This window comes from Medicago truncatula, chromosome 1 (assembly GCF_003473485.1).
Source record: "Medicago truncatula cultivar Jemalong A17 chromosome 1, MtrunA17r5.0-ANR, whole genome shotgun sequence".
Taxonomy (NCBI): domain Eukaryota; kingdom Viridiplantae; phylum Streptophyta; class Magnoliopsida; order Fabales; family Fabaceae; genus Medicago; species Medicago truncatula.
In genome coordinates, this window is record NC_053042.1 from 52794834 (window position 1) to 52820938 (window position 26105).

At 36.2% G+C, this 26105-nt stretch overlaps 2 protein-coding genes across 3 annotated transcripts; one reads left to right on the top strand and one right to left on the bottom strand.

The window, feature by feature from the left end:
* LOC11440695 (loganic acid O-methyltransferase) lies at positions 1-2240 on the top strand. Of its 2 annotated transcripts, none has more exons than XM_024784687.2 (4): positions 1-91; positions 177-267; positions 948-1604; positions 1748-2240. In XM_024784687.2, the coding sequence occupies exons 2-4, from the start codon at positions 217-219 to the stop codon at positions 2084-2086; spliced, it is 1047 nt and encodes a 348-aa protein (XP_024640455.2). In that variant the 5' UTR covers positions 1-91; positions 177-216; the 3' UTR covers positions 2087-2240. The 2 variants fall into 2 exon arrangements, with proteins under 2 accessions (XP_024640455.2, XP_039685950.1); XM_039830016.1 differs by having other exon boundaries at positions 186-267.
* Positions 2241-4345: 2105 nt separating this feature from the next.
* Positions 4346-22440, bottom strand: LOC11440696 (vacuolar-sorting protein BRO1). Its single transcript, XM_003592526.4, has 8 exons — positions 21619-22440; positions 20122-21072; positions 19934-20023; positions 19144-19212; positions 6231-6371; positions 5740-5788; positions 5382-5485; positions 4346-5203 (listed from the first exon to the last, which is right to left on the bottom strand). The coding sequence occupies exons 1-8, from the start codon at positions 22300-22302 to the stop codon at positions 4673-4675; spliced, it is 2619 nt and encodes an 872-aa protein (XP_003592574.2). The 5' UTR covers positions 22303-22440; the 3' UTR covers positions 4346-4672.
* Positions 22441-26105: the final 3665 nt, after the last annotated feature.

Here is a 26105-nt window from a genome sequence, read left to right on the forward strand (position 1 = left end):
AGTTATAGCTTCTTCTTACATCGTCAACTAACCAAGATTCCTCCAAGGTGTATTTGCTTTTTCCTTGGAAACACTTCAAAGAGATTGAAGGGTTAGTAGTCTTGGCCATGATTTTAATTTATTTTATTTATTTTCCAAATTCCTTGCTTTTGGAGTCTAATAAAGCATGCATGCAGATATAACAGATTTGGTAAGGCCTTTTCTGAATCTTATGCAATGAAAGGAGGAGATGGCCCTCACAGTTATGCCCAAAACTCAAAAACTCAGGCATTATATCAATACCTTTTTCCTATACTTTGTCTCTAATTATTTATTTATTTTATCTTAAACACAGTGCAATTATATAATATAACTTTAATTTATCTGGCATTCATTATTTCTTTATGAATTTGTCCATATAATAAATAACATGCAAATAACAAAAAAAGAAAAATCAGTTGCAACCATAGTTCTGGCTGAGTTTCATTCTCCATTAGACCATGGATGATTTTCAGCAGATCAAATATTTCTGTGTTATGAGAATTGAATTGCACCATACTTGATGTTTAAGTGGCTTTTTGATAAACCTTATTTTTTTAATAGAATTGATTTTGTAAAATTAATTTTATTGAAATTTAATTTGAGCTAAAGTGACTTAATTTGGACTTTTTTAGTGTGAAAACAAGTTTGATTGTTTAACACATTTTTTCTAACTTGCAAAGGTTATTTCTTTATCACACTTCTAATCAAACCAAGGTTTGAAGGCAAAATCAAATTTTCCATACAAAAATCAAAAGCCTTTACATTTTAAAAGTGTTTGTTTAGAAAACACCAAAATCGCGGTGATTAAAAGTTACACATTGAAGCTTCTGTAAATGATCTTGTCGCACTCCTGACGCATAGTGATAATATGACATTTATGTTGAGGGGATAATTAACTACATCTTTTTTTTTTTTCCTTTCTACAGAGAGTAGGAATTGAAGCTGCTAAAAGCTTAATCCAAGGAGCAATAGCCAACAAATTTTATCCCAACACTAATTCAAATAATTCTAGGAAACAAATTTGCATTGCAGATTTAGGGTGCTCCACAGGACCAAACACCTTCATTGCAATTCAATGCATTATAGAAGCAATTGAACTCCAATACAAGTCACAAGGCCTTGCTATCCCAGAGTTTCAAGTTTTCTTCAATGACCAAATTTCAAATGATTTCAACACACTCTTCAAAAAGCTTCCATCAAACCGAAACTACTTTGCAGCCGGTGTTCCTGGTTCTTTCTATGGAAGATTATTTCCAAAGGAAAGCCTTAATGTAGTTCATTCATCTGCATCACTAAATTGGATTTCTAAGGTTCCTAAAGAGATCACAGACAGAAGTTCTGCTGCTTGTAACAAAGGGAGAATTCATTACACAAATGCTCCGAAGGAAGTTGTAGATGCTTATGCAAATCAGTATCAAAAAGACATGGAAATTTTCTTGCATGCAAGAGCACAAGAGCTTGTGGGAAATGGACTAATGGCACTTCAAATTCCTGCTGCAACTGATGTTACTTTTGATTCTGATTTTTACTGTGGTAAAAACTTTGAACTTCTTGGAACTTGCCTATTAGACATGGCCAAGGAGGTAAGGAATCGCTCCATGATTATCTTAAATTGAATACTTTCTCTAGAATGAAATATAAGCAAAAAAGAATCGAGAAAGTCAAATGCATTTAGTTCAAATTTAAACTAAAAACATTTATTTTTATTTGCCTCATGTGATTGCAGGAAAAAGTTGATGAAGAAAAAGTGGACACTTTCAATATACCAATATTTTTCTCACCCCTTAAGGATCTGATAAAAATTCTTGAAAGCAATGATGATTTCATCATTGAGCAAATGGAAACAATGGATGCTAAAAGCCATTTCATTCCAGTTAATGCTCAAATGTATGTTTCATTCCACAGAGCTGCGCTGGAAGGAGTAATTGAGAACCATTTTGGAAATGGAATTCTTGATGAACTCTTTCATCGCTATACTAAGAAAGTGATGGAAATTCCTGCTATAATGGATTTACAAAACCTTAATATAGTTGGACTTTTTGTCCTTCTTAGGCGCAAGGTGTAGTACAATTAATTAACTAGTAGCCAATTATGAATAATAATAATAAGCATTATTACAACATGAAGTTTATAATTTGTTGTAAACTTTTACTTTTCAGTGTCTTTTAATATGTATTTCCTATTATCCTTTAAGCAATAGCATTTCAATTCATAGCAAAGCATAACTTTAATTTAGGCAAAAATAGGATGACCATATCGGACTACATTTTAGCAAAGCATCATTTGGAGTGTGAGAGTGCGAATGATTTCTCTCAATTTTGTTTCCTTCGCTTTTTTTAATGTTTCATGATCTCCTCCACCTTTACAACTCTTTTTTTCCTTTCTAATGGATGATTCATTCTCACTGTGTGAGAATGTGCAGAAGAATAACAGAAACAGTTCATCGCACAACATGAAATATCACGCATACAATTAAGGTGATCTTGAACACAACCACACGAGTTTAGTTGAGTAACCACACTAAGAGCACCATCGTAGTTGACAACAATCGTGGTTGGCTGATAAGAAATAGGTGCTGGTATCTTGGTCTATAAATGCCACTTGTAAATTGCATCGTAGACACATTAATCAAACAAGCAACTTATTTTACTTGCATATTTACCTTTTGTTTTTTATTCCTTTAACTTTTTTACTTATGTTTTTCTTAACATTTATGATATCGTCTTTCACTCTTTGAAGTACTTAAAGAACCCACGAGGGACAAAGAAAAAACAAAATCATTATTGAGAACTATTAGCCGAGCATTTGCTAACTTTGATGTTCAGCAATAAGCATATAGTTAACCCCTCTTTCAATAACTCTATAATATAGAAGACACTGTGACTTCCATTTATATGTATGTGTGTCTATATATATATTAATGGACATGACTTTATTTCATCTCTCTTATATGATTAGGAAAATTTTCTAAATATCAAAATACAATTATATACCTCTTAAATTTCAGGTGATTTGCATGGGACCATAGACACCGAGAAACATTTTATGATTCTCTGAACGGCTAACCTAACACCAACTCCTCTTAACTCATACTCCTCCATTTTTTATCTTTTCATGTTTTAGTTCTTAGAAGTCTTAAAGAGTAATTAAAGTATAAAAATATTTGTATGTTTTGGACTAAAATATCCTTATTTATGATTAAATTCACATGTGGTAAGCTAAAGGTCATAACACTTTTAATAGTTTTAAGGTGTGTTTTTCAACAAGGGTAAATTTAGAAAAACAATGTTAAATATACTAAAACATCAAATATTTTAAAATATAGTTAAAGTTAACATCAAAAGAAAAAAAAAAAAAAAAAGGAGGGAGTAGTAAATTGTAGCTATATTCCTTGTGATTTTTGTGGCTGCTTCAGTGTCGTGTGAAGCGGTCGGTAGGCATTGAGTAATCTGCGCTCAATCATTTTTTATTCCTCTCTATACTAGCAGGGGAATGAATCAACAAAACAAGTGCATTTATATCAGAGTGACAGAATTATTGCTGCTGCAGTTAGGTTAATCTTTATGTACCCATCATTTCCACTGCCGAATATTTATTGATGGTTAAATTATGTGGCAGCCTCTATAGTTGAGAGTTGAGACATCAACTATATAATACTATTTGCAATGTATTACGAAGTTTTTACAATTAAAGAAGACGCGACATTTTCTTTATGAAAAAAACAAGGTCAAATATCTTATTGGATCCTTTAAATTTCGAGTTTGTTTTGGATAGGTCATTTCTGTCAACCTCCGTTAAGCCAAAGTTGTTATGTCCGTTAAGCCAAAGCTGATATGTCCGTTAAATGGATGAGGTGGTTCTCTCTGAAACTTGGCATCAATTTTTTCCCCAACCAGATCAACTTTGGCTTAACGGACATATCAACTTTAGCTTAACGGAGGTTGATAAAAAGGACCTATCAGAAACAAACTCGAAACTTAAAGGATCTATCCGAAACAAACTCGAAACTTAAAGGACATGTCTGAAACCTTAGAAACTTAAAGGATCTATCTGAAATAAACATGAAACTTAAAGGACTCAGGAAGGTATTTAGCCAAAAAATAAAAAGGAAAGTTTAAAAATTTCATCCAAACTGAAAAAAACGTGAAAGTGGATGAAATTGAAATTGCACTTTGAAACGCCATACGGTTTGAATCAAACAATCCACGATTTCAAATTAAATATCATGCAATCAAAAATAGTAGTATGGCTTTATGCAAACATACACCACCAAGCCGAAGAAAGAGACGATTCTAGCAATATATATGGAGTTATCAATCATCAGTTTAAAAACTCCAAAAAGAAGGAATATGTAGTGATGCACATTTGTTTCTTTTTAAAACTGAGAAATAGAATCCCCTTCGCAAAGTACAAGTCAACAAACTATACATACAATATTGTTTGTATATGCTTAAGCTATTCACAATCCAATCACAATGCAAACCAACGCAACCTAAATATGATACCCCAAAAAACCGAAATATGATACCCCAAAAAACAAGATTTTCACAGGCTTTTAAGACGAAGGCTAGATGTGGCTAAACCTCATTTATTCAAGAGATAGTGATCGGAAAGAATATTATATTTATCCTACAGGATATTTGAAAGTACACTATTGCTGCTTATAGTAGCCACCTTGGTGAGGTGGAGGATATGGAGATGGAATGGTATAAGGAGGCCTAGGACCAGGTTGTTGCTGTTGTGGGTGTGTGGGTGCATTATTGTAGTATGGAGCACGCCATCCAGGATAGGCGGGTTGACCATAATCATGGTTTGCTGGTGGCTGCTGCTGATGGACCTGAGGGGGTGGGTACGGGGCAGTTGATGTTGGCGGGATTTGGTATGGAGGCGGAGGCTGATGATGTGAATGGCCGTATGATGGAGGGGGATGAGCATATGAAGAAACTGGTGGTTGCTCAGATGGCTGATAATAAGGATTCTGGGGACGAGGATCTGTTTGTGTATTGGATCTTTGATTTTGGTTTCCCACTGAAGGGTAGTTGTTGTTATAGCCACCTGTGTTTTTATCCTGGAAGCTCAGACCAGCTACTTGTCTCTGAACATCTTCAATCATTTCCCTGCACTGGATGTTCCTTGTCATTACAAAGTCATTGCTCTGCTGCTTTACATTTGTGATTGCATCCTAATTGAACAAAGAAATTGCATATTAATTCTATTGCATCATAAATATGTGATCCAAACAGTACTATCCAAACACATTCAAATAATATGAGGAACGATTTAAATTAACAATGATAGCAGCATGCTTAGCTTTATGGAAAAAATATAAACAATAAAATGGGAAGTTCTCAAGGTCTTGCCTGCAGGGTAACATAGAATTTTAACCCTTCATTGATGTTGTCCTTTATTTCTCGAAACTTTGCTATGGCAGCTTCAATCTGCTTGTAGGATTTTTCACGTGAAGCTGGAAAGATTACAAGGAATTCATCAAAACAAGAAGGGTGGACTATAAAAATGGAGCATTCTGTATGAAGTTAACAAGTTATTTATTAATTACCACTACTGAAAATTAAAAATATATGTGTGTGTGTGTGTGTGTGTGTGTGTGTGTGTGTTATGTACATTATACATATTCTCCAAAAACAGATTTAACCTTTTTAACCAGATGAAGTATAAAAATCCGATTCAATCTTATAGAGAAGAACAACGAATACCTACCTTTGTAATCTTCAAGATTGAAGATAACAGAAAAATCATCATTTTGAGCCTGTGAACAATGGCAAACAATTATCATTTAACTTTCCTGATTTCCTCTAACATCTATCACATTCAATTAAAAAGTCTATAACCATCAATACAACTACAAAGGGATGTCTGACATGCCCTTGCTTACAACAACAATACCATTTTTGCCTTTCCAGACATTAGTTCATCTCTCTGAGTGGAAATCAAGATTAAGAAGCATGAAATATAAAAATAGCAAGTCTGCATTTTCTGCTAGAGTATTTATTTAGGCATTGGTCAGGGGTAATCAAGTGAGAGGTCTTATTATAAATCAAGTATTTCCAAGAGTATAATTCATGTGAATAACCAATGTATGGAAAAAAGTAATCCCCAAAAAATGAAAACTAAATCTCCTAGATGGTTGCGACATATTTCTTTCTTGTATGCAAGAGACTATTTACAAGGGTGTCCAGATATAAACACACCTGGATTTGCAGCAAGAGTTGTTCTTGTGCCTCAATATTCTGAGCTATGTCTTCAGAAATATGGTCATATTTTGCTATCTCCTTTTTAAAAAGATCCTCATAAGAACCGGTGGATGTCATCAACTTGGGCAATATATCATCCTGAAGATATTTATAAAAGCATAAGCATGTATGATTTTTGTGTCTAATAGTTTCATTATAACAAGCTACATAGGAGGAAACAAATTCCCATCAATTCTTTGCACCTACAGCAGCATTACAATAGAAACCTCTAAATGGATAAAATATAATACAAGCCACTAATTTATCTTGCAAAATAAGGTAACAAAAATACAAGGAATGAATTACTTAATATAAGGAAAAAAAAGAATTATGAATCCTTTACGCAAGAATCAAGAGTGAAAACAGGGCCTCCACACTTGGGAGCTGTGATGCATATATACGATAAAACTGATGGTGCAGTTGATTATCAGCACATATGTATATCTGATACTCTAATGAAGCATAGTAGGGAAGGTACTGAAGTGAGTGCAAAAAAAACAGAAGAGCACGAGGATGCGGGTGAGTGCAAAAAACAGAGGAAAACGAGGATGCAGGGAAGAATGGTAAAGAAGATAGGAGCATTCAAAGGACTTAAGTTGGAGTGGCCACCAGAGAATAAATTTTATATTCATACTATGAAAATTTGGGAGGGAGGTTGAATGGAAAATAAGACAAGAGACTCTTGTTAGAAAATTAATTTGGTAGGTCAACAATGGAAGCTATATAACTGTATGAATACTGATGGAGTGATATTGGTGAAATCAAAAAGACCTACAGAGATTTTTTTTTGGATTTGGAGAATGCATGTGATTGAAGTACTTAGAGAAGTTTGGCAGAAGGCTTTGTGAATAAGGAGTTGACTTGTTCTCCTTATTATATTTATTAGATAAATCAGAAATTGATTTGTTTCCAATAATTGTAATTATTTAGTATAATTATATATTATTTAGTGTAATTATATATATAGCCTTGTAACCTCTATATATACACAAGAAATAACAAGGAGAAAGGCATCAAGCCATTATTTGTGACATGGTATCATTCTAGGTACGATCCCAAATTTTCCAGCTTTTGAGTCTTTCTTGGTTTTAGGTCTAGCCGCCACTTCCTGTGAAGCACTTGGTTTCTGTTCGTGTTTTTTGTGTGTTTTCGCCGTCACAGATCGTAATTTCGATTTCTTGGTTCTAACTTGTGATTCGATTCTGATTCTTGGCTCTTGTTATTTGTGGCTTTCCCTTGTTTTGTTATCAGCGGCTTCTCCATTCACGAATTGTTTTGTTACTATTTTTGTTCTCATAAAGGTCACGTGAAGCTCTTCCTTGTCCACTTGCCTCTACGTGTCAGTATTCCTTTTCACTTAAGTGCTGTTTGTTGTTTGGAATATTGTTAACATGACTTCCGAGAAAGCAAAAGATTTTTGTGTTCGATTTACCGGCAAAAATTATCCTGCTTGGGAATTTCAGTTTAGGATGTATGTCAAAGGAAACAAATTATGGAGTCACCTCGATGATGTCTCTAAGGCACCAACAGAAAAAGCTGCTCTAGAAGAGTGGGAATACAAAGATGCTCAAATTATCTCTTGGATTCTCAGTTCCATTGATCCTCAAATGATTAATAATTTACGTTCCTTTTCAACTGCTCAAGAGATGTGGAACTATTTGAAGCGTATTTATAATCAAGATAATGCGGCCAAGCGTTTTCAGTTGGAGTTAGAGATAGCCAATTACAAACAAGGTAACTTGTATGTTCAAGAGTTTTATTCTGGTTTTTTGAACTTGTGGACAGAACACTCTGCTATTATACATGCTGATGTTCCCAAGGCTTCTCTCGCGGCTGTCCAAGAGGTCTACAACACTAGTAGGCGTGATCAATTTCTCATGAAGCTTCGTCCGGAATTTGAGGTAGTTAGAGGTGCTTTGCTGAATAGGAATCCTGTTCCTTCTTTGGATACTTGTGTTGGTGAACTTCTCAGGGAGGAACAACGTCTCCTTACTCAAGGAACCATGTCTCATGATGCTTTCATATCTGAACCAGTGCCAGTTGCATATGCTGCTCAAAGTAGAGGTAAGGGACGTGATATGCGACAAGTACAATGTTTCACCTGCAAACAATTTGGGCATGTTGCTCGCAGCTGTACCGCTAAGTTTTGCAAATACTGCAAACAAAATGGTCATGTTATCTTTGATTGTCCCATCCGTCCCCCACGGCGAACACAATATCCAACACAAGCTTTACATGCCACTACTAGCTCTGCAGCGCCTCCTACAATTACTAGTGCATCTGATGGTGGTTCTCTACAGCCTGAAATGATTCAACAAATGGTACTTGCTGCTCTATCAAATATGGGAATTCATGGTAAGTCTTCTAATGTTTCTCGTCCATGGTTTCTTGATTCTGGTGCATCCAATCACATGACGGGTTCCTCTGAATACTTGCACAATTTACATTCTTATCATGGTAATCAACAAATTCAAATTGCTGATGGTAATAAACTCTCCATCACTGATGTTGGTGACATCAACTCTGATTTTCAAGACGTGCTTGTATCACCCGGACTTGCTTCTAATTTATTGTCGGTTGGTCAATTGGTGGATAACAATTGTAATGTTAATTTTTCTCGTGCTGGTTGTCTTGTGCAGGAACAGGTGTCGGGGAAAGTGATCGCGAAGGGGCCTAAAGTGGGAAGATTGTTTCCGCTTCAGTTTATTTCTAGTCATTTATCTCTTGCTTGTAATAATGTTTTGAACTCTTATGAGGATTGGCATAGAAAATTGGGCCATCCAAACTCTACTGTTTTGTCTCATTTATTTAAAACTGGTTTGTTGGGAAATAAACAAGTCGTTTGTACTGCTTCTATTTCATGTCCTGTTTGCAAATTGGCTAAAAGTAAAACACTTCCTTTTCCGTCAGGTGCTCATCGTGCATCCAATTGTTTTGAGATGATTCATAGTGATGTGTGGGGAATGTCTCCAATAGCTTCTCATGCTCATTATAAATATTTTGTCACATTTATTGATGATTACAGTCGTTTTACTTGGATATATTTTCTTCGATCTAAGTCTGAGGTGTTTTCTATGTTTAAGAAATTTTTGACATATGTTGAAACTCAATTTCAAGCAAGTGTTAAAATTTTTCGCTCTAACTCTGGTGGTGAATACATGTCTCATGAGTTTCAGGAGTACCTTCAACATAAGGGGATCTTGTCTCAACGATCTTGTCCTAATACCCCGCAACAAAATGGTCTAGCAGAGCGAAAGAATCGCCATTTGCTTGATGTGACACGCTCTTTACTTCTTCAAGCTTCCGTGCCACCCCGTTTTTGGGTGGAAGCTCTTTCCACAGTGTGTTTTTAATTAATCGTCTTCCTTCTACAGTTATTGAATTTGATTCTCCTTTCTTTCGTCTATTTAAATTTCAGCCTGATTATAGTGATTTACATACTTTTGGGTGTGTGTGTTTTGTCCACCTACCCCTGTTTGAAAGGCATAAGCTTGGAGCACAGTCTGTTCAGTGTGCATTTATGGGGTACAGTAACTCTCATAAGGGCTTTGTTTGTTATGATGTCTCTAATCATCGCTTACGAGTTTCGAGGAATGTTACATTTTTTGATAATCAATTCATGTTTCATTCTATTTCTCCTGACATAAATGATATTGCTATTCTTCCCAATTTTTCTATTATGCCTCAATCTATAGAACGTTACAAGCCAGGATTTACATATGTCAGACAACGCATTAAACAGGTTCCTACTGCCCCTTCCGACACTGAGCCGCCACCTGATCCTGAACCAGTCGAACCAAGACGTTCTGGTCGAACATCTCGAGCACCAGATAGATTTTCCCCAGACAGGTATGATTCCAAACATACGTCTTTGACTGCCTCACTCTCTAGCATATCCATTCCTACTTGTTACTCACAGGCTGTTAAAGATGTTCGCTGGATTAAAGCAATGAATGAGGAACTTCAGGCACTTCAAGAGAGTTTTACATGGGATATTGTTTCTTGTCCACCTGATATCAAACCCATAGGTTGCAAATGGGTGTATTCTGTGAAACTGAATTCTGATGGGTCTCTCAACCGTTACAAGGCTCGATTGGTTGCCTTAGGAAACAAGCAGGAATATGGAATTGATTATGATGAGACATTTGCACCGGTTGCCAAAATGACAACTGTTCGCACGATACTCTCCATAGCTGCTTCTAATGGGTGGTCTCTTCATCAAATGGATGTTAAGAACGCTTTTCTTCATGGTGACCTGACTGAAGATATTTATATGACTCCTCCTCAAGGTCTATTCTCGTCATCTAAGGGTGTATGCAAGCTCAAACGCTCTTTATATGGTTTGAAACAAGCGCCTAGAGCATGGTATGAAAAATTCCGCTCCACTCTACTTGGGTTCTCTTTTTGTCAGAGTCAATATGATTCGTCTCTATTTATTCATAGCACGTCTACAGGAATTGTCCTGCTTCTCTTATATGTTGATGATATGGTTATTACTGGTTCTGATAATGCTTCCATTCAGAGACTTAAAGAACAGTTACATGCCTCCTTTCATATGAAAGATCTTGGTAACCTGCATTATTTTCTTGGTCTTGAGGTTCATGCTACATCAAAGGGTATCTTCCTCCATCAACACAAGTATGCCACCGATTTGATTTCCATGGCGGGTCTCCAATCGGCTAATCAAGTGGATACTCCTCTTGAGGTTAATGTTAAATATCATCGTGATGATGGTGATCTCTTGCCTGATCCTTTATTGTATCGACAACTTGTGGGTAGTCTTAATTATTTGACCATTACTCGTCCTGACATATCTTTCGCTGTTCAACAAGTGAGTCAATTCATGCATTCTCCGCGTCATCTTCACTTGGCAGCAGTTCACCGTATAATTCGTTACTTGAAGGGAAGCTCTCATCGTGGCCTATTCTTTTCCATTGGAAATTCTCCTAAGTTGAGTGCTTATAGTGATGCCGATTGGGCAGGATGCCCTAATACTCGACGCTCTGTTACTGGTTGGTGCATGTTTCTTGGCTCTTCATTGATCTCATGGAAAAGTAAGAAACAAGCACGAGTCTCTAAATCTTCTACTGAATCTGAGTATCGTGCCATGTCTGCTGCTTGTTCAGAAATAATTTGGCTTCGTGGTCTTTTGGCTGAACTTGGATTTCCTCAGACAGAGCCAACCTCACTTTATGCTGACAATACGAGTGCCATCCAGATCGTTGCAAATCCTGTTTTCCATGAGCGCACCAAGCATATCGAAGTTGATTGTCATTCAATTCGTGACGCCTATGATGACCGACTAATATCCCTTCCTCATGTCAGTACTCAGTTGCAAATTGCAGATATTCTTACCAAGGCTGTTCCTCGCCCACGTCATCAGTTTCTTGTTGGCAAATTGATGCTCATCGACCAGCCGCATCAATTTGAGGGGGGATGTGAATAAGGAGTTGACTTGTTCTCCTTATTATATTTATTAGATAAATCAGAAATTGATTTGTTTCCAATAATTGTAATTATTTAGTATAATTATATATTATTTAGTGTAATTATATATATAGCCTTGTAACCTCTATATATACACAAGAAATAACAAGGAGAAAGGCATCAAGCCATTATTTGTGACATGGTATCATTCTAGGTACGATCCCAAATTTTCCAGCTTTTGAGTCTTTCTTGGTTTTAGGTCTAGCCGCCACTTCCTGTGAAGCACTTGGTTTCTGTTCGTGTTTTTTGTGTGTTTTCGCCGTCACAGATCGTAATTTCGATTTCTTGGTTCTAACTTGTGATTCGATTCTGATTCTTGGCTCTTGTTATTTGTGGCTTTCCCTTGTTTTGTTATCAGCGGCTTCTCCATTCACGAATTGTTTTGTTACTATTTTTGTTCTCATAAAGGTCACGTGAAGCTCTTCCTTGTCCACTTGCCTCTACGTGTCAGTATTCCTTTTCACTTAAGTGCTGTTTGTTGTTTGGAATATTGTTAACATGACTTCCGAGAAAGCAAAAGATTTTTGTGTTCGATTTACCGGCAAAAATTATCCTGCTTGGGAATTTCAGTTTAGGATGTATGTCAAAGGAAACAAATTATGGAGTCACCTCGATGATGTCTCTAAGGCACCAACAGAAAAAGCTGCTCTAGAAGAGTGGGAATACAAAGATGCTCAAATTATCTCTTGGATTCTCAGTTCCATTGATCCTCAAATGATTAATAATTTACGTTCCTTTTCAACTGCTCAAGAGATGTGGAACTATTTGAAGCGTATTTATAATCAAGATAATGCGGCCAAGCGTTTTCAGTTGGAGTTAGAGATAGCCAATTACAAACAAGGTAACTTGTATGTTCAAGAGTTTTATTCTGGTTTTTTGAACTTGTGGACAGAACACTCTGCTATTATACATGCTGATGTTCCCAAGGCTTCTCTCGCGGCTGTCCAAGAGGTCTACAACACTAGTAGGCGTGATCAATTTCTCATGAAGCTTCGTCCGGAATTTGAGGTAGTTAGAGGTGCTTTGCTGAATAGGAATCCTGTTCCTTCTTTGGATACTTGTGTTGGTGAACTTCTCAGGGAGGAACAACGTCTCCTTACTCAAGGAACCATGTCTCATGATGCTTTCATATCTGAACCAGTGCCAGTTGCATATGCTGCTCAAAGTAGAGGTAAGGGACGTGATATGCGACAAGTACAATGTTTCACCTGCAAACAATTTGGGCATGTTGCTCGCAGCTGTACCGCTAAGTTTTGCAAATACTGCAAACAAAATGGTCATGTTATCTTTGATTGTCCCATCCGTCCCCCACGGCGAACACAATATCCAACACAAGCTTTACATGCCACTACTAGCTCTGCAGCGCCTCCTACAATTACTAGTGCATCTGATGGTGGTTCTCTACAGCCTGAAATGATTCAACAAATGGTACTTGCTGCTCTATCAAATATGGGAATTCATGGTAAGTCTTCTAATGTTTCTCGTCCATGGTTTCTTGATTCTGGTGCATCCAATCACATGACGGGTTCCTCTGAATACTTGCACAATTTACATTCTTATCATGGTAATCAACAAATTCAAATTGCTGATGGTAATAAACTCTCCATCACTGATGTTGGTGACATCAACTCTGATTTTCAAGACGTGCTTGTATCACCCGGACTTGCTTCTAATTTATTGTCGGTTGGTCAATTGGTGGATAACAATTGTAATGTTAATTTTTCTCGTGCTGGTTGTCTTGTGCAGGAACAGGTGTCGGGGAAAGTGATCGCGAAGGGGCCTAAAGTGGGAAGATTGTTTCCGCTTCAGTTTATTTCTAGTCATTTATCTCTTGCTTGTAATAATGTTTTGAACTCTTATGAGGATTGGCATAGAAAATTGGGCCATCCAAACTCTACTGTTTTGTCTCATTTATTTAAAACTGGTTTGTTGGGAAATAAACAAGTCGTTTGTACTGCTTCTATTTCATGTCCTGTTTGCAAATTGGCTAAAAGTAAAACACTTCCTTTTCCGTCAGGTGCTCATCGTGCATCCAATTGTTTTGAGATGATTCATAGTGATGTGTGGGGAATGTCTCCAATAGCTTCTCATGCTCATTATAAATATTTTGTCACATTTATTGATGATTACAGTCGTTTTACTTGGATATATTTTCTTCGATCTAAGTCTGAGGTGTTTTCTATGTTTAAGAAATTTTTGACATATGTTGAAACTCAATTTCAAGCAAGTGTTAAAATTTTTCGCTCTAACTCTGGTGGTGAATACATGTCTCATGAGTTTCAGGAGTACCTTCAACATAAGGGGATCTTGTCTCAACGATCTTGTCCTAATACCCCGCAACAAAATGGTCTAGCAGAGCGAAAGAATCGCCATTTGCTTGATGTGACACGCTCTTTACTTCTTCAAGCTTCCGTGCCACCCCGTTTTTGGGTGGAAGCTCTTTCCACAGTGTGTTTTTAATTAATCGTCTTCCTTCTACAGTTATTGAATTTGATTCTCCTTTCTTTCGTCTATTTAAATTTCAGCCTGATTATAGTGATTTACATACTTTTGGGTGTGTGTGTTTTGTCCACCTACCCCTGTTTGAAAGGCATAAGCTTGGAGCACAGTCTGTTCAGTGTGCATTTATGGGGTACAGTAACTCTCATAAGGGCTTTGTTTGTTATGATGTCTCTAATCATCGCTTACGAGTTTCGAGGAATGTTACATTTTTTGATAATCAATTCATGTTTCATTCTATTTCTCCTGACATAAATGATATTGCTATTCTTCCCAATTTTTCTATTATGCCTCAATCTATAGAACGTTACAAGCCAGGATTTACATATGTCAGACAACGCATTAAACAGGTTCCTACTGCCCCTTCCGACACTGAGCCGCCACCTGATCCTGAACCAGTCGAACCAAGACGTTCTGGTCGAACATCTCGAGCACCAGATAGATTTTCCCCAGACAGGTATGATTCCAAACATACGTCTTTGACTGCCTCACTCTCTAGCATATCCATTCCTACTTGTTACTCACAGGCTGTTAAAGATGTTCGCTGGATTAAAGCAATGAATGAGGAACTTCAGGCACTTCAAGAGAGTTTTACATGGGATATTGTTTCTTGTCCACCTGATATCAAACCCATAGGTTGCAAATGGGTGTATTCTGTGAAACTGAATTCTGATGGGTCTCTCAACCGTTACAAGGCTCGATTGGTTGCCTTAGGAAACAAGCAGGAATATGGAATTGATTATGATGAGACATTTGCACCGGTTGCCAAAATGACAACTGTTCGCACGATACTCTCCATAGCTGCTTCTAATGGGTGGTCTCTTCATCAAATGGATGTTAAGAACGCTTTTCTTCATGGTGACCTGACTGAAGATATTTATATGACTCCTCCTCAAGGTCTATTCTCGTCATCTAAGGGTGTATGCAAGCTCAAACGCTCTTTATATGGTTTGAAACAAGCGCCTAGAGCATGGTATGAAAAATTCCGCTCCACTCTACTTGGGTTCTCTTTTTGTCAGAGTCAATATGATTCGTCTCTATTTATTCATAGCACGTCTACAGGAATTGTCCTGCTTCTCTTATATGTTGATGATATGGTTATTACTGGTTCTGATAATGCTTCCATTCAGAGACTTAAAGAACAGTTACATGCCTCCTTTCATATGAAAGATCTTGGTAACCTGCATTATTTTCTTGGTCTTGAGGTTCATGCTACATCAAAGGGTATCTTCCTCCATCAACACAAGTATGCCACCGATTTGATTTCCATGGCGGGTCTCCAATCGGCTAATCAAGTGGATACTCCTCTTGAGGTTAATGTTAAATATCATCGTGATGATGGTGATCTCTTGCCTGATCCTTTATTGTATCGACAACTTGTGGGTAGTCTTAATTATTTGACCATTACTCGTCCTGACATATCTTTCGCTGTTCAACAAGTGAGTCAATTCATGCATTCTCCGCGTCATCTTCACTTGGCAGCAGTTCACCGTATAATTCGTTACTTGAAGGGAAGCTCTCATCGTGGCCTATTCTTTTCCATTGGAAATTCTCCTAAGTTGAGTGCTTATAGTGATGCCGATTGGGCAGGATGCCCTAATACTCGACGCTCTGTTACTGGTTGGTGCATGTTTCTTGGCTCTTCATTGATCTCATGGAAAAGTAAGAAACAAGCACGAGTCTCTAAATCTTCTACTGAATCTGAGTATCGTGCCATGTCTGCTGCTTGTTCAGAAATAATTTGGCTTCGTGGTCTTTTGGCTGAACTTGGATTTCCTCAGACAGAGCCAACCTCACTTTATGCTGACAATACGAGTGCCATCCAGATCGTTGCAAATCCTGTTTTCCATGAGCGCACCAAGCATATCGAAGTTGATTGTCATTCAATTCGTGACGCCTATGATGACCGACTAATATCCCTTCCTCATGTCAGTACTCAGTTGCAAATTGCAATATTCTTACCAAGGCTGTTCCTCGCCCACGTCATCAGTTTCTTGTTGGCAAATTGATGCTCATCGACCAGCCGCATCAATTTGAGGGGGGATGTGAATAAGGAGTTGACTTGTTCTCCTTATTATATTTATTAGATAAATCAGAAATTGATTTGTTTCCAATAATTGTAATTATTTAGTATAATTATATATTATTTAGTGTAATTATATATATAGCCTTGTAACCTCTATATATACACAAGAAATAACAAGGAGAAAGGCATCAAGCCATTATTTGTGACAGGCTTTGGATAAGAAAGGAGTCTGAATAGCTTACATTTGAGCAATCAAGATGTGTTAAAACTAGTACAAGAACACAGGACTGGAATACAAAAGGTTTGCCTGTGATCATACGGTATAGTATAGGTGTCCAACAAGGGTCAACTTTGAGCCCTTATCTTTTTATTCTAGTTTTAGGCATGCATGTTAAACGTGTCCAAGGGAGAGTGCCAATGTGCATGCTTTTCTGGGAGATAATGTCCTCGTCAGAGAGTTAAAAGATATAAATAGACAGTTGGAGATATGGAGACAAGTTTGGGAACACATCAGCTAAGTAGAAATATATGAAATGCAAGTATAACAAGAGATATACTTCCTAGCTTGAAAGTAAAAAACGGACAATATACAATATCATAAATCTCACATTTAAAGTGTGTTGAGTTTATCATACAAAATGTTAAGATAGAGGAATAAGTCAATCGCTAAATCCAAGTATAGTAGTTGAAATGGAGAAATACATGAGGTGTCATTAAATAATGTATCCTTGACTTATCGGAAAATTTGTGTGTACAGCCACCAAAGCTACAATGTTCTATGGGAAGTTGTGGCCATTAAAGAGCTGAGGAAGTAAGCTCGATGAAGAAGAGAAGAGATTGTTAAAAAGGGGTGGTTGATTACACAAGTCAAAATAGGATTAGACATGCAATCATTAGAGGGAAAATTAGGATTGCTCATATTGTAAAAAAATAGTGGAGTCTCATCTTAGTTGGTATCACATGTTAAAAATGGCCCTTGAAAACTGTTAGTAATAGGACTCCTAAGGGCAGCAGTTATAGAATAATAGTAGTTTATTTAATAATATTATAAATAAGTAACTGTTACTTGTGTGAAGTAATTGTTGTCTACTAAACTTCTATGTAACAGCTATAGGACTTAGTATTATAAATAAGATGCAGAGGAAAAGAAAGGTATTCAGGGATTGGGATAAAGGATTGGTAGGGAGAGATCAAGCTCTCGAATACTTGGAGGGGAGAGAACCAAGACTCTCAAATTTCTTGGGATTATATTGTAATCTTACTATTAATTGTTGTCTGCTAAACTTCTATGTAACAGCTATAGGACTTAGTATTATAAATAAGATGCAGAGGAAAAGAAAGGTATTCAGGGATTGGGATAAAGGATTGGTAGGGAGAGACCAAGCTCTCGAATACTTGGAGGGGAGAGAACCAAGACTCTCGAATTTCTTGGGATTATATTGTAATCTTACTATTAGTTTATATTTTCATATCAGTTCCTATCAACTGGTATCAGAGCAGTTCTGATCCAGGGCAAGAAATTCACAGTAGAGGGAAAATGGACATGCCACAATTTGATGGCAGCAGTGACGCTTATTGGTGGTTGATTTGTATTGAGAAACATTTTGATGTCGTGGGAACACAGGAGGGTGAGAAGTTGCTGGAGGCGGTGAAAGCCTTGCGAAACCGTGCTCTCGTATGGTGGCAGTGGTGGAGTCGATGCCATCTGCATGCGAGTTGGCGAGCGTTTCACATTGCACTACTTTGGCATTTTAAGCCAGAGTATAGAGACGTTCTACCTATATCAGATGAAGAAGAGGAATCTGGATTGGAATGGGAGTTATCGACGCCTCACACATTCAGCCTTCAATCAGAAGAAACTGATCAAGGAAATTCTGAACTCATTCAGACAGCAGAAGAGAAAAATGAGGAAAAGGCAGAGAACGCAGAAGAAAGGGATGCAGAAAATTCCTCCGTGAATGTCATCATTGTGGAAAAGCAACAAGAGACCAAAGTAGATCTAATTGCCTAGAAAAACTATCGAAGAGGGATGGGTTTCACTCGAGTTGGGCGGCCTACCTCCACCGCCGCCAAGGCCGCCAGATCCAGACGTGTTTGTGGTGAAGGGTGGATTATCCTCTGGTTTGATCAAACTGGCACTGTGCCTATTGCTGCCAAAAATTCCTCCCCAGAAGAGTGTCTGATGTATGCATTAGTTATCATGTTTCACACCTTGCTCTGTCACTCTACTTCAAGTTATGGGACCCTGGTGGACACTTATGTTATCCTTCACCTTGAGGACAAGGTGAATCTTTAGGGGGGGAGTATTGTTAGTAATAGGACTCCTAAGGGCAGCAGTTATAGAATAATAGTAGTTTATTTAATAATATTATAAATAAGTAACTGTTACTTGTGTGTAGTAATTGCTGTCTACTAAACTTCTATGTAACAGCTATAGGACTTAGTATTATAAATAAGATGCAGAAGAAAAGAAAGGTATTCAGGGATTGGGGTAAAGGATTGGTAGGGAGAGATTGGGCACTCGAATACTTGGAGGGGAGAGAACCAAGACTCTCGAATTTCTTGGGATTATATTCTAATCTTACTATTAGTTTATATTTTGATATCAGTTCCTATCAAAAACATCAATAAAGAAAGCTAACCAGATGATATCACTATAGTCTATAGATCAAATTAGAGGCAGTAGGGCTTTGTGATATTACTTTTGATATCATTGGATATCGCTAGAAAACCAGCATTTTGAACATAAATAATGCACATTGGAGGAAAAGATGGCCTTTTATAACTAGACAGAAAAGTCTCACTTCTGTTCCGCAAGTTGAATAACATAATTACATGAATCGATCTTATCAGTCTTACCTTTCTTTTCATCTCTCTAAGCATGTCTTCAAGACCAGCCCTTTGAGCTCCTAGAGTTTCTAGTTGCCTCTGTATCAATGAACATAAAATTGAGTATGAACCACTACACTAAAAGACAAGCTACAAATATTTCAGATGTAATTAAAAATGCATTCTCATGTTCTCAGCTCTAATCAACACAACATTCAATTTCACATCTCAAATTTATTCCAGGATTTTTTCGTTCTTCTAGTTGAGAGAATAGTAAAGAAGAAAAGAAAACCATTCAACGCTCAATTGATCAGTAGATTTTATAATCCGTTATATACATAGCAAGGATGTTATAGTTTCGAAAAGTATGATATAAAAAGGATCACTGAACCAGTCAGCCAATATAATGTAAGATCTATGATCTTACCATGCATATATGAGTTCAATTGAAATTTACGAAGAGCGTGAATGCAATGATCCAGCCGTAATTTTAGCATTGGAAGCTCAAATATTTATTTAACTATTTACGGTATTAGGTTTCCCAGATTACATTTTTGCTTAAATATCCTGAAAATAGCTACAAATATTCCTCAACGCAAAACCAATTAAAACCAGGCATAACACATTCAAAATATACCAAAATATTGTATTTCAAGATATACCAAAATAGAATTATCCTTCACCAGATCTTAAAAGTGGATAAATTAATACTCAAAATAATAAACGACAGGTATATCTACACTATGGAGTAAAGAATTAGTCATAGATTTTATTCCTTGAAAATCCAAACATAACAATAACAAGACCAGAAACGACATACCAAGCTTTGTTTGAGGGACCCTACAATAGCATCTTCATTTTGATCAAAAGACATAATTGGCCTTGCCAAACTTGGAAGTGCAGATTCAATCTGATAAAAGACAAATGAGATTGAATGACTTACACAATGTATTTTGACCATACCAAGAACCAAACATCTTATAACAAATTTAAAGGAAAACACTTTACCGGACGGGCATCAAGGATGGCCATCAGTGCTGCATGTTCTCTAACTGAACGCTCAATCCTAGCATCACTCTCAGCAGCTTGCTTCAAGTTACCTGCAAACCTATTCAGTCTATCCAACAAATTCTTTGTCAGAGTGCTTGACTGAGGCCTAGTCCACTTAGTGCCGAATTGACTTCTAAATTGAGCATCTTCTCTTGATTCCTTCTGCAACAACTCCTCGGTCTGGACCAGCAGTTCTTGATTAACCCTCCTTAGGTCCTTAAGCTGCTGCAACTCTGATTCCAAACCAGCAGGCCCCCCACTAATCTGGACAGCCTCCACATCTTCTTTGAGATTTGTGGGTAGAGTAAAATTTCCTTCCAGAGCAAGAATAGAATCCGGCAATTCCATTTCCCTAAGCCTAACTCGGGTTAGCTCACTAGCTTGCTGCAACTTCTCAGCCTGTGTTCTTATAATGCCATCAACCATTTCAGTGTACCTGGAGAGAGCCTTGGCACTATTGTCAGGAACAAGACTTGCGAACATCTTCTCTTTACTCGCATCCAGCACCTCACTCATGACCATCGGCTTCACCATAGCAAAGGCCGGAAGAGGTGACAATGAACTAGCAGGAGGAACTCTCATCAAGTAAACTCTATCATTCTCCTTGACAGCCCTTTCAAGGTTTCTGTTAATATTAACCTCTAACTTGTTAATGGCATCAAGAAGCTGTGCTGCAGCGCCCCTGGAGTTTTTCTTCGCCTCAGTAAGCACACTAACAGCACTCTTCAACCGCGCAATCTCCTCCGCTATTTCCTCTTTCTCATGCAGCTCTAGTCCATATCTATAACAAGCTTCAGCATAGAAAATAGCTGTCTTCAATTGCACATGAACTATCCAAGACTTATCGAAATGCTGACTTAAAGGCGCAACATTCAGTGCAGCCAATGCTTCCTCGTAATACAGCCCAACCTACATCAATTCAAAACTCAAACACAAGTTAGTTCGCAGCCACAAAACCAAAACCCATATCAAAACTAGGTCATGTTTGGATAACTTAATTAAGCATTTACAGCATAAACGCTTATCATATAAGTTCTTATGAATAAGTTATTTCTACAACAAAAAATAATATATAAAGTCAAATTATTTTCATCTTAGTCTCGACCCCGTATAACTTGTTTTCATAAGCTATCTGAGAGCTTATGGAAACAAGCTGAAAACAACTTATAGACATGTTATCCCTGCAGCACCAACACCTCTGATCAAAGGTGTGTCTGGTACACCGACCCATGTGATTACATTCAGATAATCCATTTTTTCAAATTACTACCATATTATAAGTTGTTTCCGTAAGTTCTCCGAAACAATTTCACACATGCTTACATTAGCAGATAAACTCAAATTATTCAATTTCGATCCAAACAAGTCCTTAGATAAACATATCAATAGCATGATTCATAATTCATAATTAAAATCAACGAAAACATGATCTAATTAGAGAATTGAATTCCAGACCTGCCTAGAGATCTTAGCACAAACACCAGGAGTACTTCCTTTTGCAATAGTGTTTTCAAACACACACTCCTGAGCCTGAGCAAGCATAAGCTTCTCTAACATTCCAGCACACTCAACGGACAAATCAAGAGTGGTGGAACTTCCAACGGAGATTTTCATAGAAGCATTCTCTCTAAGAAAACCGAACGAGCCTGCCGCCGCCATAAACGCATGAGAAGCCTGCCGCCGGCCGTCAACTGTATTCCGATCAAATGTTAAACCAATCTGACTATAAACAGCGGCCAAATTGAACAACACAGCGCCTTTCTCAAGATGAATATTTTGCTGAGAAGCTTTTTGCTTCGGTTTGAACGCATCGAACCAAACGAAGGTGAGTGCGTTAACGTGATCAGGTTCAGATGAAATCGGAAATCGAGTTTCGGTTTGACATAGAGCTTTGAAATAAGTTATGAAAAGGTCACGTCGTGCGGGTAGAGATGGATCCGAGTGACGTTCGAGGTCGGAACGGAGTTGTTTTAGGGTTTGAAGATCGTCTTCGAGGTTTTGTGCTTCGCGTTCAGAGTAATGGAAGGCGATGTAGTTGCGGAGGGGACGGTAGAGATCTACGGTGTTTGTTTTCTTCTCGAAGATTGCGAGCATGATGTTGGTGTTGCCTACGGCGGAGGATGACTGCGACGCGGCCATGATTCGGTGGTGAATGCTAACGTGTGCGTGGATTTTTTGTTTTGAAGGGAATGTTTGACGACGTGGCAGTGGAGAAACGATGCTCCCTTCTTACAAAGAAACTTCTTCACCTTAGCCAGGAAGTAACTAAGCTGCAATTTTTGGATAATTGCCCACCTATTATTTATTGAGTAGAATTATTTATTTTTTTTGAAAAATTTATTGAGTAGAGTTATTGTAAAAATAAAAAATTTCAATTTCCATCCTCCATGTTAAAAATCTTTTTGCTTTAGATTCATCAATCGAGTTTAAGTAATTAATGAGTTTCATCAAAATACTAATTGTTTAGTGTTTATCAGAATTCGAGTTTAAATTCTTAAATCGAAAAAAAATATTGAATAATTTTTAATCTTTAATCAAGTTATACTTATATCACAGTCGAACTTTAAATTAGAAACGTTTTTTTTCTTCTGATAGTCAGAGGGTTAACATCAACAACAACAAAAATTCATCCAAACGCAAAAAAATGGTTTTTTTTTTTTTTTTATGGCAAATTTGAAGAGATTGATTTTTAGAAACAATTGGGGTGATAATAGTAGCTCTAAAAAAGTGATTTTTTTTATTTTTTAAAAAAATAAAGAGTGTTAAAGGCCTATAGTAAAAGATTAAGTACTAAACTAACAAGAAAAAGAAGAAAAAAAATCCAACAAGGTCGTCTTCACTTAGCAAGTTGTTCAACTCTCAAAAAAATGCTCCAACACGGTGGGGTTGAAAGAGAATTAACTAAGATTATTTGATCATTCAATCAGCACATTTGTTCTCTCCTATCAAATGTGGTAAAAAAATATTGCTAGCTCTTCCTTGTCAAGTTGAAGATACGTTCATATACACCACCTCATGGACCATATACATTGCCTTTAACAAAGTCAATGGGAGTCTTGGAGTCACTCTCATGCATCCACCAGCTTGTGGATTCTCGTATGTCGACTCCATAGGTATGCTAGCCTCATAACCATCATATTCATGTGTTATCCTTTAGAATTCCCCCGTTAGAACAACTGCATTCTTCATATCAATAGCACCATCATAGTTGAGCTAGTGCCAAACCACTAGAGGATATTTCAAACCTACATGCAAAACACCTGTTGTTTGACTAAACTTGGTTGTAGGAATTACGTTATAGTGCACAATCTCCATAGCATAATTTATTATAAGTATAGTGAATTAAAAATAATAGTCACAGATTTTCTTTATAAAAAAAGCTTTGAATTTTGACCATTTCAAATTTGTCTTTTGATTTTGAAGTATGGATGTGCACATATTCACTTAAAAATATTTGGTGTGATAAGTTTAATGATGTAAATGAAAATAAAATAGCAAGGATAAAAGAATATAACACACAAGTATTATTCTTGTTCACTCGATGTAAGATGGTACAATGTCCTAGATTATGGGATTTTCCTATGTTGTGCTTGAGAATGTTTCTCTAATGTCTTTCAAAGTGAACTTTACACTGTGTTCTCAATTCCTTGGGAGGCCCACGCAAGTTTATCGCAACTTTTTCAATCTATCAACAGTTGATCATTCTTTACAACCTAAAGAAGATTAAAATAATTCTTAAAAAAACTAATAAAAGTTTGTAAGTGATTTTAATCTCTCTTTGGTGAAATGTAAGTATGATCCTAAATTGTACTAAAATTGATGTTGATTGAAAGATATAGTGTGAGTGATGAGTGTATTTTCTTTGCTTTTGAAAATATAAGATTGTGATTAGTACTCTTTAAGAAAAATAGGTTATGTTTGAGTGTATTCTCTAGGCTTTGAAGGTGCTGAAAAATTGACTATTTATAGTAAAAGACTAAAAGTGATATAATTTGAATATTGGAGAACAAGTTAAAAGATACGTACTTGTTACACTCCCATTTTTCAAGTGTGGATTTTAGAGACTTAAAGAACGAGTTGCTTAGTTTTGATGTTTGAGTTTGAACCATTGTTTGAGACTTTAGATACTTGTTACTCAATTTTAGGTCACGATGAAATGATTCTTATGTGATGAATCTGAACACTTGATTTTGAACTATGCATCCATCATCACCATTAATTGCAAACATCAAACATGTGTCAAATATAACAACTTGGTTTTTAACAACAGTAAATTACACCCCCCTCAAAGATGTTTGAATTACACTCTCATCCCTTCTTATGTTAAAATATACACTCCTCTTCCCTCTTATTCAAAACATTTTAGAATTTTTTTCACTCACATCCCCTGAGAGAAGCTTGAGTTACATTCCCCTCCCCCTCTTATGTTAAAATCTACACTTTACACCCTTAATATTTTTTTTTAATTTCTAATAATCTAGAAAAAAATATAAATCTAACACACTTCAGAAAAAAGTAAGTATTGCGGGTCTATTTTAATATAATCAAAATTTGAATACGTATTTTTTCGGTATTTTTTATTCACAATTGCATTAACATGTAGATTTAAACCCTATAAAAAAATATGAAACAACCCAAAATAAAATTAAAATACGTGAAAAATTACTAAAGACAATCAAATATGGTTATTAAAAAGTTAATTTTATACTCTAAATTATAAAATAAATAGCAAAATATTTAAATTTAATTATCATTGACATTTAAATATAAAGAAATGAATTTATTTTTCTTAAATGGTAGTTCAAATTAGTATATATCATAAAAATATTTATTTATGTTAAAATAGATTAAAGTGTATTGCATATTTAATTATTAAAGGATGAGGTTGTAATTCAAGCATCTTATAAGGGAGGGGAGTATAAATTTTATTTTTCAAGGGAGAAGATTGTATATTTTAACATAAGAGGGGAGGGGAGTGTAATTCAAACTTCTTTTAGAAGAGGGAAGTATAAATTACTCTTAAAAAAATGCTACACGTCGAAAATCTCATATTTACTACTAGTCTCATTGGAAAATAAGTGGATATTATATTGGTAATCAAACCTCATAATTACTTGTAGGAATTAACTACATCAGCAGGAGGGAAGATTTGAAATTCAAATTCAAATTTAAAAAGCAAAGAAGGGAAATAGTTTGGGGTATAATTGTCATTATGAAAAAATATTTAATGAGTTCCCATTAGCTTGCAATGCACTCTTTGGTTTAGTGTTTAGGAGGGAAATTAGCATAGTAATTAGGGCTAAGCAATTGCTTGACCTAATTAGCTTTTAGAGTAAGTATGAAGAGTCACTATCTAAAAACAACAAATATAAAATAATATACATATTGAAACTTTTAGACGAGACATTGTGATCGGAGTTTGAATTTTGTGTGAGTTTTAATAATTATTTATCATTTTTTCTAATTTCAAAGAATTTTTTGGTGGTGGTCGGGGTTCGAACTCGAATCTTGCATATTTTATGCATTAGCCTTACCAATTGAGTTAAGCTCACGAGGACATAATTTCAAATAATTAACTACATTTTTTTTTTTTGACAAAAAATAATTAACTACATATAATTAATTTTTTCGTAAAAGAAAAACTAAAAATATTTAATTCGGTAAAAACCTATATATAATTAGATTCACAATTTTTTTTAGGAGGGAATAATTAATAATTCACATTGTTATTTTTTAAGGAGTAGTTGACATTATTTCCCTTAAAAAAAAATCACGTTGTTATTTTATTTTTTTTACAATTCTTTTTAATTTTTTTGGTTACATCAATTCTTTTTAATTCACATTGTTTTTGTTAATTTATAAAGAATTTTTAAAGAATTTTCATTTTAAATTAAATCGCGTGAACCACGTCCTAGAAAGTACACCGACATACGTGTCGTGTA

What these genes read in the sequence shown, in the direction of transcription:
- LOC11440695 (XM_024784687.2), top strand. Translation starts at nt 217, where the DNA reads ATGAAAGGAGGAGATGGCCCTCACAGTTATGCCCAAAACTCAAAAACT. An exon ending in CCCAAAACTCAAAAACTCAG is followed by an intron (nt 268 to 947) that starts GCATTATATCAA and finishes TCCTTTCTACAG; the next exon opens with AGAGTAGGAATTGAAGCTGC. An exon ending in TATTAGACATGGCCAAGGAG is followed by an intron (nt 1,605 to 1,747) that starts GTAAGGAATCGC and finishes ATGTGATTGCAG; the next exon opens with GAAAAAGTTGATGAAGAAAA.
- LOC11440696 (XM_003592526.4), bottom strand. Translation starts at nt 22,302, where the DNA reads ATGGCCGCGTCGCAGTCATCCTCCGCCGTAGGCAACACCAACATCATG. An exon ending in GTGCTAAGATCTCTAGGCAG is followed by an intron (nt 21,073 to 21,618) that starts GTCTGGAATTCA and finishes GAATTGATGTAG; the next exon opens with GTTGGGCTGTATTACGAGGA. An exon ending in AACTCTTGCTGCAAATCCAG is followed by an intron (nt 5,789 to 6,230) that starts GTGTGTTTATAT and finishes CATTGTTCACAG; the next exon opens with GCTCAAAATGATGATTTTTC.